The 15,083-nt window shown below is 42.8% G+C and overlaps 1 protein-coding gene across 2 annotated transcripts in view; it reads left to right on the top strand.

Annotated features, from left to right (window-relative positions):
* Window positions 1-13,027, top strand: part of PHTF2 (putative homeodomain transcription factor 2) — a 393,241-nt gene extending 380,214 nt beyond the window's left edge. For both annotated transcript variants that reach the window (XM_029615118.1, XM_029615117.1), the window contains one exon: window positions 9,711-13,027. In XM_029615118.1, coding sequence (XP_029470978.1) covers window positions 9,711-9,731 — 21 coding nt within the window. In that variant the 3' untranslated portion in view covers window positions 9,732-13,027. The remainder of the gene's footprint in view (window positions 1-9,710) is intronic.
* Window positions 13,028-15,083: the final 2,056 nt, after the last annotated feature.

The following is a 15,083-nucleotide window of genomic DNA, read 5'->3' as shown; positions in this document are numbered from 1 at the left end:
ATCCCAAGTGGCAGGTTCTGGCAGCTCAGATACCCTTGCTGACCCTCCTATCCCCAGGGCTGTGGAACAGTTTCTGACTGAGACTATCCCTCAGTGCTGCTTTATAACGGGCGGTGGACACCCCAGTAGTGGCAGTCTTCTGTCTTCTCTCCCTCGCTCTGGAGCTCATTGCATCACAAGTTTGCTGTTCCACAGCATCTGCCCCACTTCAACATAATTTGATTGTTTTAGCTGGTAGACAACTGACAGTTTTACTAGTGTTCACCTTAGTATTCCTGAATGAAAAATACAGAAATTAGCACTGCCGTTCATCTCATGCAGCATGGATTTGTATTACATTTTGTTTTCAGGCTAGGACTATCCTTCTAGCACTATCAGTTGTCATGTGGATCTTACCCTTGGCTATGTCTTTGTACTATCATCAAAGAAGCCATAGGGGAAAAATATACGTGCAGTTGTATTTCAAATACAAATGCAAACAAAGCTATCATTAGAAACTTCTACACGACAATAGTGAAAACATGGTATATGATGATAAATAAGTCTTTCCAGTCTGCCCAGCAAGCTGTATAGGGTAGTAACTGCTGGTCCATGTGGGTTACCCCTCCTTGGCGTTCTACTAAGGTTAATAATTGCCACTCCATGCATCTTCCCCCCCCCCCCCCCCATGCCTTCTGCTAAGGGTAGTATCTGCCGCTAAAAGCAAGTTACCCCCAAGTCTTCTGTTAAAGATAGTAACTGTCGCTCTGTGCAGGTTTACCCCTCCATGCCTTCTGTTAAGCTTAGTAACTGCCACACCATACAGGTTAGCGCTTGTTCCTTCTGTTAAGGATAGTAACTGCCATTCCATGCAGGGTAACTGCAGGGTAACTGCCATTCCATGCAGGGTAACCTCCGTGCTTTCCCATAACAGCTTCCTGTGGAACATCTCGGCCAATGATTACCCACCTGAGAGCTATTTAGATCATCTATAGAACTCACTTAATCTACGGCAGTCGAAGACATAACCTAGTCTTATAATTAGCAACTGTTTATTTAACTTAGGCCTCCCCTTATAATTAGCAACTGTTTATTTAACCTACATTAGGCACTGTATCTTTTACTTATACCTATATTAGGCAATGTATCTTTACTGGTTAACCCCATATTTACTTATCCAAGTTATATCGACCTGTTCTTTGTAAGACATTTACTTGTCAATGTTATTGTTCTGTTAAAATGTAAACCGAATTGATCAGTAATTCTGTTATTGGAAAGTCGGTATATAAAAATGCTAAATAAATAATAAATAGTGCCATTCCATGCAGGGTAGCCTCCGTGCCTTCTGTTAAGGATAGTAACTGCCATTCCATGCAGGGTAACCTCCGTGCTTTGTGTTAAGGATAGTAACTGCCATTCCATGCAGGGTAACCTCCGTGCCTTCTGTTAAGGATAGTAACTGCTATTCCATGCAGGGTAACCTCCGTGCCTTCTGTTAAGGATAGTAACTGCCATTCCTTGCAGGGTAGCCTCCGTGCCTTCTGTTAAGGATAGTAACTGCCATTCCATGCAGGGTAACCTCCGTGCCTTCTGTTAAGGATAGTAACTGCTATTCCATGCAGGGGTAGCCTCCGTGCCTTCTGTTAAGGATAGTAACTGCCATTCCATGCAGGGTAACCTCCGTGCCTTCTGTTAAGGATAGTAACTGCTATTCCATGCAGGGTAACCTCCGTGCCTTCTGTTAAGGATAGTAACTGCCATTCCTTGCAGGGTAGCCTCCGTGCCTTCTGTTAAGGATAGTAACTGCTATTCCATGCAGGGTAGCCTCCGTGCCTTCTGTTAAGGATAGTAACTGCCATTCCTTGCAGGGTAGCCTCCGTGCCTTCTGTTAAGGATAGTAACTGCTATTCCTTGCAGGGTAGCCTCCGTGCCTTCTGTTAAGGATAGTAACTGCCATTCCTTGCAGGGTAGCCTCCGTGCCTTCTGTTAAGGATAGTAACTGCCATTCCATGCAGGGTAGCCTCCGTGCCTTCTGTTAAGGATAGTAACTGCCATTCCATGCAGGGTAGCCTCCGTGCCTTCTGTTAAGGATAGTAACTGCCATTCCATGCAGGGTGGCCTCCGTGCCTTCTGTTAAGGATAGTAACTGCCATTCCTTGCAGGGTAGCCTCCGTGCCTTCTGTTAAGGATAGTAACTGCCATTCCATGCAGGGTGGCCTCCGTGCCTTCTGTTAAGGATAGTAACTGCCATTCCATGCAGGGTGGCCTCCGTGCCTTCTGTTAAGGATAGTAACTGCCATTCCATGCAGGGTGGCCTCCGTGCCTTCTGTTAAGGATAGTAACTGCCATTCCATGCAGGGTGGCCTCCGTGCCTTCTGTTAAGGATAGTAACTGCCATTCCTTGCAGGGTGGCCTCCGTGCCTTCTGTTAAGGATAGTAACTGCCATTCCATGCAGGGTGGCCTCCGTGCCTTCTGTTAAGGATAGTAACTGCTATTCCATGCAGGGTAGCCTCCGTGCCTTCTGTTAAGGATAGTAACTGCCATTCCTTGCAGGGTAGCCTCCGTGCCTTCTGTTAAGGATAGTAACTGCCATTCCTTGCAGGGTAGCCTCCGTGCCTTCTGTTAAGGATAGTAACTGCCATTCCTTGCAGGGTAGCCTCCGTGCCTTCTGTTAAGGATAGTAACTGCCATTCCATGCAGGGTAGCCTCCGTGCCTTCTGTTAAGGATAGTAACTGCCATTCCATGCAGGGTAGCCTCCGTGCCTTCTGTTAAGGATAGTAACTGCCATTCCATGCAGGGTGGCCTCCGTGCCTTCTGTTAAGGATAGTAACTGCCATTCCTTGCAGGGTAGCCTCCGTGCCTTCTGTTAAGGATAGTAACTGCCATTCCATGCAGGGTGGCCTCCGTGCCTTCTGTTAAGGATAGTAACTGCCATTCCATGCAGGGTGGCCTCCGTGCCTTCTGTTAAGGATAGTAACTGCCATTCCATGCAGGGTGGCCTCCGTGCCTTCTGTTAAGGATAGTAACTGCCATTCCATGCAGGGTGGCCTCCGTGCCTTCTGTTAAGGATAGTAACTGCCATTCCTTGCAGGGTGGCCTCCGTGCCTTCTGTTAAGGATAGTAACTGCCATTCCATGCAGGGTGGCCTCCGTGCCTTCTGTTAAGGATAGTAACTGCCATTCCATGCAGGGTAGCCTCCGTGCCTTCTGTTAAGGATAGTAACTGCTATTCCATGCAGGGTAGCCTCCGTGCCTTCTGTTAAGGATAGTAACTGCCATTCCTTGCAGGGTAGCCTCCGTGCCTTCTGTTAAGGATAGTAACTGCCATTCCTTGCAGGGTAGCCTCCGTGCCTTCTGTTAAGGATAGTAACTGCCATTCCTTGCAGGGTAGCCTCCGTGCCTTCTGTTAAGGATAGTAACTGCCATTCCATGCAGGGTAGCCTCCGTGCCTTCTGTTAAGGATAGTAACTGCCATTCCATGCAGGGTGGCCTCCGTGCCTTCTGTTAAGGATAGTAACTGCCATTCCATGCAGGGTGGCCTCCGTGCCTTCTGTTAAGGATAGTAACTGCCATTCCTTGCAGGGTAGCCTCCGTGCCTTCTGTTAAGGATAGTAACTGCCATTCCATGCAGGGTGGCCTCCGTGCCTTCTGTTAAGGATAGTAACTGCCATTCCATGCAGGGTGGCCTCCGTGCCTTCTGTTAAGGATAGTAACTGCCATTCCATGCAGGGTGGCCTCCGTGCCTTCTGTTAAGGATAGTAACTGCCATTCCATGCAGGGTGGCCTCCGTGCCTTCTGTTAAGGATAGTAACTGCCATTCCTTGCAGGGTGGCCTCCGTGCCTTCTGTTAAGGATAGTAACTGCCATTCCATGCAGGGTGGCCTCCGTGCCTTCTGTTAAGGATAGTAATTGCCATTCCGTGCAGGTTTCTAGATTTTTTTTTTTCATGGAGGGGTTAAAGAGAAAATTATCTAATGTTGCGAATAGTGAAGCTACAAGCCACAAATAGAGAAATTATATGCAAAATAAATATATTTAATATTTTGCTGTTAAAATGGACTTGAGGCTCTCTCTTTTTAAAGCAGGATTATAGACTATATTCTTTAAAACATTATCATGCTTGTTTCTTGGCGCTGTGGCTTTGTGTTTGGCATAGCTGTTTCATTGCTTTTTTTGGTCACAATATATTTTATTTTTGCACTCTTTTGGAATAAGTTTTATGTGCACATATTATAAGCCCCCTCCTGATTTGAAAGATCTCTGTACTGGAGTCCAGGTTTCAGTTTGTTGATTTGTGTAAATGTGGGCCCTGTTCTGATAAGAACATAAGAACATAAGAAAATGCCATACTGGGTCAGACCAAGGGTCCATCAAGCCCAGCATCCTGTTTCCAACAGTGGCCAATCCAGGCCATAAGAACCGGGCAAGTACCCAAAATGAATGAATTGAGCAGCATTCCTGTTTGCTCTGATTCATAGTACTGAGCAGGCGCGTGGGCACATATATGCGCATGTTTACCGGCTCGCATCTAGAGACGTGTCCATTTTATAACATACACGTGTATATGCACATATGTTATAAAATAGATTGTACGCACTTAGGCGTGTGTGCACAATTTTAAATGGATGCCCGCATGTGCGCACAAATGCCATTGCTACCGCATAAATGGGGGAATTTTGTAAAGGACACGCGACGACACAATAGGTAGTTTTCCCACTTGGTTTTCGTCTCCCGGTTAAGGGATAGGGCTTTCCAACCCCCCTAGTTTAATAGTCTCCCTTTCCCTCTGTTAACCCCCATCCCTTACACCCCAGCTGACTAGCCTAGATTTTTTTTTTATTTTATTACTTATACGCCATCCATAGCAGTAGTAAAGTTACGTGGCAGGGGACCCAGTATGCGCCTGTGCGCACATCTCTTGACCTTCCCCAACATGCCCACGCCCCATCCAGAGAACCCCCAAGCCCCGTCCCTTTTCCAAAGATGCGCACATACCTGGGCGGCTTTTAAAATCTGCTTGACATGCGCCAGCTGAACTTGTGCGCATATCTCCCGGTTTTGGCATACCACTAATATCTTTTCAGGTATTCCATAAAAGAATAACCTAGCTGCGAGCTGAATTATTTAAATGGTTTTATTATTGCTACTTTAAGCAGTCCATTATGCTGAAACTTGCATGATCTTGCATGGAGTAGGGGAGTTGCCTGATGGTTAGAGCAGAAGACTGAGAGCCAGGGAAGCCAGAGTTCAAATCCTGCTAATGCTTCTTGGGACCTTAGGCAAGTCGTTTGACTCTCCATTCCTTTGCGTACAAACTTATAGGTAGATTTACTAAGCAGCAATAAAGGTATAACACTTGTAAAACAGCATTTATCATGTAATGTACACGACATCATGTGTTTTCCCCAAAAAAATCTACCCCTATTGAAATTAGCTGCTTAGCATGATTTATATGCATAAAATTAACTTAAACATGCAAAGCAGCTAATACAAAAACTGGAAGAAGGATCCAACAGAAGAAAATAGGATTAAGCATAAACGTTGACAAGTTAAATGTAAGACATTGATAAGACAGGCTAAGAGAGAATTTGAAAAGAAGTTGGCTGTAAGGGCAAAAACTCACAGTAAAAACGTTTTTAAATATATCCGAAGCAGAAAGCCTGTGAGGGAGTCAGTTGGACCGTTAGATGATCGAAGGGTTAAAGGGGCACTTAGAGAAGATAAGGGCATCGCGGAAAGATTAAATTATTTCTTTGCTTCGGTGTTTACTGAAGAGGATGTTGGGGAGGTACCCGTACTGGAGAAGGTTTTCATGGGTAATGATTCAGATGGACTGAATCAAATCACGGTGAACCTAGAAGATGTGGTAGGCCTGATTGACAAACTGAAGAGTAGTAAATCACCTGGACCGGATGGTATACACCCCAGAGTTCTGAAGGAACTAAAAAATGAAATTTCAGACCTATTAGTAGAAATTTGTAACTTATCATTAAAATCATCCATTGTACCTGAAGACTGGAGGATAGCAAATGTAACCCCAATATTTAAAAAGGGCTCCAGGGGCGATCTGGGAAACTACAGACCGGTTAGCCTGACTTCAGTGCCAGGAAAAATAGTGGAAAGTGTTCTAAACATCAAAATCACAGAACATATAGAAAGACATGGTTTAATGGAACAAAGTCAGCATGGCTTTACCCAAGGCAAGTCTTGCCTCACAAATCTGCTTCACTTTTTTGAAGGAGTTAATAAACACGTGGATAAAGGTGAACTGGTAGATGTAGTATACTTGGATTTTCAGAAGGCATTTACAAAGTTCCTCATGAGAGGCTTCTAGGAAAAGTAAAAAGTCATGGGATAAGTGGTGATGTCCTTTCGTGGATTGCAAACTGGCTAAAAGACAGGAAACAGAGTAGGATTAAATGGACAATTTTCTCAGTGGAAGAGAGTGGGACAGTGGAGTGCCTCAGGGATCTGTATTGGGACCCTTACTTTTCAATATATTTATAAATGATCTGGAAAGAAATACGACGAGTGAGATAATCAAATTTGCAGATGACACAAAATTGTTCAGAGTAGTTAAATCACAAGGAGATTGTGATAAATTGCAGGAAGACCTTGTGAGACTGGAAAATTGGGCATCCAAATGGCAGATGAAATTTAATGTGGATAAGTGCAAGGTGATGCATATAGGGAAAAATAACCCATTCTATAATTACACAATGTTGGGTTCCACATTAGGTGCTACAACCCAAGAAAGAGATCTAGGTGTCATAGTGGATAACACATTGAAATCGTCAGTTCAGTGTGCTGCGGCAGTCAAAAAAGCAAACAGAATGTTGGGAATTATTAGAAAAGGAATGATGAATAAAATGGAAAATGTCATAATGCCTCTGTATCGCTCCATGGTGAGACCGCACCTTGAATACTGTTTTCAATTCTGGTCGCCGCATCTCAAAAAAGATATAATTGCGATGGAGAAGGTACAGAGAAGAGCTACCAAAATGATAAGGGGAATGGAACAGCTCCCCTATGAGGAAAGACTAAAGAGGTTAGGACTTTTCAGCTTGGAGAAGAGATGGCTGAGGGGGGGATATGATAGAGATGTTTAAAATCATGAGAGGTCTAGAACGGGTAGATGTGAATCGGTTATTTACTCTTTCGGATAGTAGAAAGACTAGGGGGCACTCCATGAAGTTAGCATGGGGCACATTTAAAACTAGGGATGTGAATCGTGTCCTCGATCGTCTTAACGATCGATTTCGGCTGGGAGGGGGAGGGAATCGTATTGTTGCCGTTTGGGGGGGTAAAATATTGTGAAAAATCGTGAAAAATCGTTAAAAATCGAAAAATCGAAAAACCGGCACATTAAAACCCCCTAAAACCCACCCCCGACCCTTTAAATTAAATCCCCCACCCTCCCGAACCCGAGGCGCCGGAACCCTCGCTGAACGACCTCCTGCAGTCGATCTCCTGCCGGCGCCATTTTCCGTACGAAAACGATTCGCGGCGGGAAATCGCTCCCTGACCCCCGCTGGACCTCCAGGAACTTTTGGCCAGCTTGTGGGGGGCCTCCTGACCCCCACGAGACTTGCCAAAAGTCCAGCGGGGGTCCGGAAGGACCTCCTGCCGTCCAATCTTTTTCGTCTATGGCCGCCGCCATTTTTCGGCGCCCTTTTGGAAAATGGCGCCGGCTGAAGACGACAAGATTCAGGAGCAGGAGCCCGTTCCGGACCGCTGCCGTTCCGGACCGCCGCTGGACCCGCAGGTTATTTAAGTTATTTGGGGGGGGGTTCGGGAGGGTGGGGGATTTAATTTAAAGGGTCGGGGGTGGGTTTTAGGGGGTTTTAGTGTGCCGGCTCACGATTCTAACAATTTATAACGATAAATCGTTAGAATCTGTATTGTATTGTGTTCCATAACGGTTTAAGACGATATTAAAATTATCGGACGATAATTTTAATCGTCCTAAAACGATTCACATCCCTATTTAAAACTAATCGGAGAAAGTTCTTTTTTACTCAACGCACAATTAAACTCTGGAATTTGTTGCCAGAGGATGTGGTTAGTGCAGTTAGTATAGCGGTGTTTAAAAAAGGATTGGATAAGTTCTTGGAGGAGAAGTCCATTACCTGCTATTAAGTTAACTTAGAGAATAGCCACTGCCATTAGCAATGGTAACATGGAATAGACTTAGTTTTTGGGTACTTGCCAGGTTCTTATGGCCTGGATTGGCCATTGTTGGAAACAGGATGCTGGGCTTGATGGACCCTTGGTCTGACCCAGCATGGCATTTTCTTATGTTCTTATGTTTTTTTTTCTTATGTAATGCAAATAAAATAATGCGGCTGGCCATAAAACAAAGCCAGCCGCATTATATTAATGCATTTCAAAGAGAAGTAGTTATCCAATCCTGGGGACATTGGGATTGCTAACGTGCATCCTGATGTCCCCAGGATGCTTCTTAAAGGGCCATGAGGCCCCGAAATACCCCACCACCACCATAGTGAGCAAAAAAACCCCAGGGGTCTTGAAAGACATGCACATCTGCCTTTAGAGGCGGCGCAGCCTAAAAAAAAGTTTGAAAAATAGAAAAATTACTCACACAGAGATGCCCCGCCCCCTTCCAAACCCCTCCCCTTTGATCAAAAATCCCCTTGCCCCAACCAAAGACTTCCTGTATCTAAAATAACCCCCTTCCAGTAGCAGGCTGCCCCTCATCCCCCTCCCCAACATACAATAATCCCTGATGGCTAGTGAGGTGCTCTTCTCCCCGCATTACATGGAAAAAAGACCCTGGTGGTGGTCTAGGGGGGGCTCCCTAAACTGCCTTCTGCCCCAGCACTCTGATAACTAAAAGAAGACTCCCTGGTAGACTATCAGCAGCCCAGCACACCCCCTAGGCCCTAGCTGGTCAACAGTATTTTCCATGTGAAGGAGCAGTGGCTGTCCAGTGCCATTTTAGAAAATGGCATCAACTGGCCTAGAGCTAGGGCACGCTCCTGGCTGCCACTAGACTACCGGGGGCGAGTTTTGGGGACCCATAGATCACCAAGGTTTTTTTCCATGTAATGGAGTAGGGGGGGGGGCTCACCAGACAGCAGGGATTATAGTGTATGCTGGGGGTGGTAGCCAGGGGGAGGTTGTTTTTGATATGGAGGGGGTCTTTGGCTGGAGCCAGGGGGATTTTTGATTTGGGAAGGTGGACAAGGCATTGCCGCTCAGTACATTTTTTTTTTTTTTAAGATATTTTTAAATTTTAGAGGCATCGGGGATTGGGCAGAGGTCTCGCTTAACTCCTGGGGGGGGGGGGGGTGTTGTGCCATGTGGCCCTTTAAAACAATGGCAGCCCCATGCAAAGTGGGCCTCTATCACATGTTTTTTTGGGCTCTGCCGTTAATTTTTTATCATGGAGTTTTTCCATGATAAAAAATAACACAGCAATGCTGCTGTGATATTTTCCTGGGGAAGGACAAAATATCATGGGAATCGGCTCTCTCAATATTCCCCCCCTCCCCCACTGTAAAATAACATGGTATAGTAAATCTCCCCTTTAAATTGTAAGTCCTCCTGGGACGAAGAAATTACCTCCTGTTCCTTGAATGTAACTCATCTTAAGCTACTAATGAAAAGGCACGAGCTAAATTTAAATAAATACATAAATAATGTTGTCAGTGTAAACGTTGTACGTACTGACATATTTTGAGTTTACTTTCTTTTTTATTTGCTGCAGCTTTGGAAGATCAAATCATGACAATATATGAAGAAACAGCAGTAGTGCAGTTCTCTGGAATATGAATACTGACTAAAGCTGCCTCAGCAGTTGAATCTGCGCTGCAGAAGCTATGGTCCTTCCCAGGGCGTAGCTCGGGAAATGGAAGTGTTTACATCTGACTGACTTGTGCAATTCGTATATTTATTTTACCTTCTCAGTGTTTTTTTTTTTTTTCCCATGTATTTTAGTTATCATGGTATTTTATTTTCATGCTAGTTATTGAATGGGTGAAAGAGCTGATATTCAGAGAGAGCAAGATCCTAATAACGGATCACACTAAAATGCTGGTGGATCGCCAGACCCAACCGTAAACGCTGGAGAAGGTGAACCTCCCCTTGCTTGCCTTCCGGTGCAAAGGAGCCCACTGTGCTTCGGCTGAAACATCTTGGAACTCAAATTGCTCAACACAGTATTTATTCACTGCAGCATTTGTTCCCGGGCAAATGTCTTGCTTGCATTCACCTCCAGCCATAATGAGAGTCTTCTTCGTTAGACTACACTGTGTGAACTATTACTAGAACAGTTTGAAAAGTAGCAGAAGTCTTTCCATTGTTCAGAAAGGTCAGGGTCAAAGAAGGTTTCTACCTAACCTTTTTATGGGATCGACACCGATCAAGCTGCAGTTTATAAACCCTTCAATAGCAAAGTTTTATATAACAGGTCAATAAGTGCTCTTTGACAAGACTTTGACTAGAGCAATAATTGTAAATGGTTACCATGCTGTAAGGTATTTTGATAAAACTAACTAGTAATAATGGTATTTATTGACACACTGGGCTGTTTGCAGAGCTCTTACTGTGCATGCGCCACATGTGCACTTTTAATTTTGTTATGTTTCTTGAGTATCTTTATCTCTAGTAAGTGGGATGATATTGTAGTGGGCTGTGGTGCAAAATGTTTTCCTTATCAGAAAAAGTACTAAGCGTGAAAGTAGAGAAGTTAGTGATTTTCAAAAGCTGTTGTTTTTACACTCTGAAATGAAGGTAAATGTGTTGCTCCATAGTACACTGTGATATTTTCTTTTTATACCACACATTGAAGTACAAGGGCAATAGTGAAAAAAGCCACAGTGCATTCAGATGCAGACTATGATTAAAGATCCTTTTACAGGGGCACTTTAATAAGTACTTTTACAGTTATCGAAATGTTTGTAAACACCAGCTCTGCAGCCTGATTTACTAACTTTTTTCTAATCTTTAAAAGTGAATTTTATTTCAAAATAAAATCAAAATGTTTTTCACAGGTTGCAAGAACTTGGAGTTCAGGTTGATACTGCATCAGGTCACGCAAAACGCATTTCAAATGGTTATGTAATTCAGTTGACCGTGTGTTCATTTGAATATAAACCAGTACTGGGTTTGAGTACTGCATTTGGTGCATTTTAAAAATAAGATTTCTTATTATCTGAAAAAGATTGGGACATCACTTAAGAAAATGCCATTTGAAATGTTCCTTTTCTACTTTAGGGAGCCACATACAGTACAGTGCAAAAATATTAAACTGTATTGGAAACATTTACTTTAGATAGACGAGGTCTCATCTTTATATAAAATGATTTAGAAGGTGGTTATCAGAACCACATGTCCTTAGAATTTTTTTTAACTGATCCTCAAAACAAAAAGTTGATTAATTTATCTTCATTTTGTGTGGTATAATATATACATATATATATATATATATATATATATAAAGCAACACAAACGAGCATTTTTGTTCTTATTTTTTTATTTGCCTGTGTATTGTTATGTTTAATAATGACCAAAGTGCATTCTGACTTTTGAAGAATGTATTACTGGAGCTTTAAGAACACATTAAGTTGCTCATGTGAGAAATGTGACTATCTGATCAGTTTCTTCTGCCTCTTTGTTTAATGTTGGGATCATTTTTAGGAATTAAATATATTTTTTAAACAACTTTTCCAAAATATGGTGCAAGCCTTCACAGAATTTACATTTTGCATAGAATATATTTTGGGAAAAAGACAGCAGGAGTTCTGAGGAGTTAAGATTAAACTGTTAGATCTTACAGTTTATTACTAATAAAGACATTCATTTCAGAATGGACCTATTTTTGAGAATTGATATGCTGACTGTATTGTTTTCATAAAAATTTTCTAGTGTGAAAATGTTTTTATGTTGGGAGTCAGCTGTGGTTACTATGTACTGTGCCTCTCAGTTGAACAGTAAAATGCTAGCTGCTATCCCTGGCATGCTCCTGGCAAATCGAGCTGGGCTTACATACGAGGTTTGGCTTAGCCTAAGACCTGGCAAAGCCAAGGTACCATTATCCTGTGAAAATCAAACCATAGTCCCAGATCCATAAATAAAAAAAACCAATTCTCCTGCCTCTGTTCTTGGAGCTGCCTTATTGGTTACAATACAATGTAAGTAGCTTTTACAGAAAGACAAGTAATACCTAATCCAGCCACATAAGAGGAATTGTCCAAAGAAATTGCAAAGCACAAAGGATGAACTTTGATTGAATAGCTGGAAGGAAAAGATCGTAAGGTTGTGGAATCTTCTGATATAATGAATTTGTAAAGAGAAAACATTTTCTTTGTATTTTCTCTAATTGTGGGATGTCACTGAAGAGCATTTGTCATTTGTAATGTAATGACAGCAGAAAAGCAAACAGTTTCCTGACTTTTGTGAAGGGGTTTTAATAGAATTTTTACACCGATTGATTTTCTGTAAAAGCTTTGTTTCTTTTGACAATTCATTGAATGGATGGGATAAACTTTTCCTCTTTTTTTTATGACCCCACTTTCTTCACTGTGCATTTCCCAGACTTAAAAATGCAAGAAATTTGTAGCAGCTCAAGACTGTGGTTATGTCCCAATGCTGTGACTGTCAATTGACAAATATTTGCTGCCCTTCTACTCATTTTATTTTATTTTTTTATTTTGGACACCTTCAAGGCCCTTCTCCAGTCAATGGCATAAAAGCCAACCAGCCTCCTGTTTTCTTACCTCTAAGTGCTATTAGGAGGGATCAAGCAGAGAAGGCAGAATGAAAAAACAGTTTGTCTTTGTGAAAGAGGAGGAAAAGGGCAATTTTGAAAAAAAACCCAATATGGGAAATGTAAATTGCTGAGACAAGGCATACCATTAATGTATAATGAAAGGCAAAAATGAGAGATGTTCTGCATTTATTAATGTGGGAAAAAGCAAGTATAAAAACAGTGAAGTGGAAATGTAGCAGACTGTTCTTTGCCATGTTCTGTAACTGAGAATGTCATCAGTAGGCTTGGAATAAAGTATTCTATGGCTGACAGTACAACAGAATTATGTTTTGATTGGTTTTGTGTTCCTGAAGCACGTACCCCATTCTCTTTGACCACCTGTGGCGCTGTTCTGCAGGCTTGGGCAATGTTGAGTGAGCACCATTTTGGAAAATGGCATCGGCTGGAATGGGTGCTAGGGCGCATCCGTCCCCGATGCGGGATCCAATACAAAGTAAGGTGGTCTCTGGAAGGGAGCTTGCTCCATCCAGGGGATGGGGGGGGGGGGGTGGTGCTGCTGCCACACGCTTACTGTACATTTAATTTTTATTTTGGGGGAGATGGGCCGCCTCAAATGGCAGCCCCATTCAACCTTCCCGTTTGGGCATGGGTAAATTTTGGGGGCCAGCAGCCCTTTAAGATGATGTCGTTCCTGTGAGATTGCGTTAAAGGGCCACTCGCCACATTCTTTTGTGTTGTGGTGTTTGGCTGCGACACAAACGAACGTGCCAATGAGCTGTGATGTGTTTCAGGGAGGAGCCCCACTTTCACGGCTAACACACACACACACACCCACCCACCCACCCCTGTAATAGTGGGATGCCTCCTGCGAAGACATCGCAATTTGATAAATCTAGGCCATAGTGACCTGGAGCTTCCTTCATATTTTCTCTTCCTAGGTCCTGCAATAGTTTTAATAAATTCACATTCAAAACGCTCTCATAAGCCTGTGCCTTACAATATTATTTACCAATATATTCAGCTGCTAGGTTTCTCAAAAAGGAGAATCTTGGAGAAGACCACAGTTTTTCTTATCCTTTACAAATACAATTTCAGCACTGTTACAAAATCACGACTACATAGTGCCGCTTACTTATTTAACTTAAGAAATGCAGCACTGATTGCTTATGAGCTAAGGGGCTGATATTCAAAAAAAGGCTGAGCCCCTAAATTAGACTCCTAATTTTTTAGCTGAAAATTCACATAAATTTAATATCCTAAAGGTTTGGCCCCTAAATGTAGGCCTGCTATTCATTTGCCTAGATTTAGGCCCCTAAATGAGGTGCCTAGTTCTGAAAATCAGTGCCAAGATCCTAACTTTGTTTTCCCTGCCCCAACTCTGCCCCTGTACTCATCCACTATTTAGGTGCCTATTGTAAGTAGAAGCCTATATTTAGGAACTCAGCCCTAGTAAATTTTCAAAAGGGCCAGTTTAGGAGCCTAACTTCAATTGGCCCCTAAATATCTTTTTTTTTTTTTTTTGTAACTTATGTTTATGTTGTCCAGATGATTTTGGAAATTTAATAAACAGTGAAAAACATTGAACATTGAGACATATGCCATGTATAGGATAATTACAGTAACCACTGTTACATGCAGAATGACAAGAAATAAGGCTACTAAAGATATATCGCTCATTTAATTTAATAGGTTTCAATTGGCATTGCTTGCAATTAAAACAAAATCAATATATCATCCAGTTTCCCTCCCTCCCCCATCTTCCTCATTTCAAAGGCCAAGATACCTAAATAACTAAATGTGTTATGTGGATTCCTATTGGGGTTTGGGCATCAGGTGTTCATTAAAAGGTTTCCAGACCCTTTGCATCTCTGACCATCTTTTAGCTGAGGTGGACCGCGCACTGAGGAATTCCAGCGCGTATAACCTGAGTAGTAACCTGAACCAATGATCAAAATGAGGTGCTGACTCCGAGACCCAGTTGGTTGCTTTTTGTATGAACTGTATGGTAGGGGTATCTACCACCGAGGTCATGGGAGGGGGGATGCCAAACAACCAGAGCATAGGGTCATCTGGGAGCGCCTAGGTAAATATTTGACTACACATAGTTATTACCTGTTGCCAGAACTGCTGCACCACCGAACACAGCCAGAAGCTATGGGGGAAAGTGCCAGGGCTTTTCTGACATTTGATGCATGTCGGGTAAACTCAGGCACGCCCTGAAAGCTTATCCGGGGACATATAAAATTGTGTTAGAAATTTATATTGCAGTTCTCTATACAGTACATTTTCAGACCAAGTTGGGATCTCTTCAAAGCATTGGGTGTATTCCTGTAGTGTTAAAGTGAAGGACTGCCACTGCTGCCATTTGCT

This window comes from Rhinatrema bivittatum, chromosome 9, assembly GCF_901001135.1.
Source record: "Rhinatrema bivittatum chromosome 9, aRhiBiv1.1, whole genome shotgun sequence".
In the NCBI taxonomy this organism is placed as follows: domain Eukaryota; kingdom Metazoa; phylum Chordata; class Amphibia; order Gymnophiona; family Rhinatrematidae; genus Rhinatrema; species Rhinatrema bivittatum.
The sequence above is the reverse complement of the archived record's forward strand: the minus strand, read 5'-3'. Positions and strand labels throughout refer to the sequence as shown.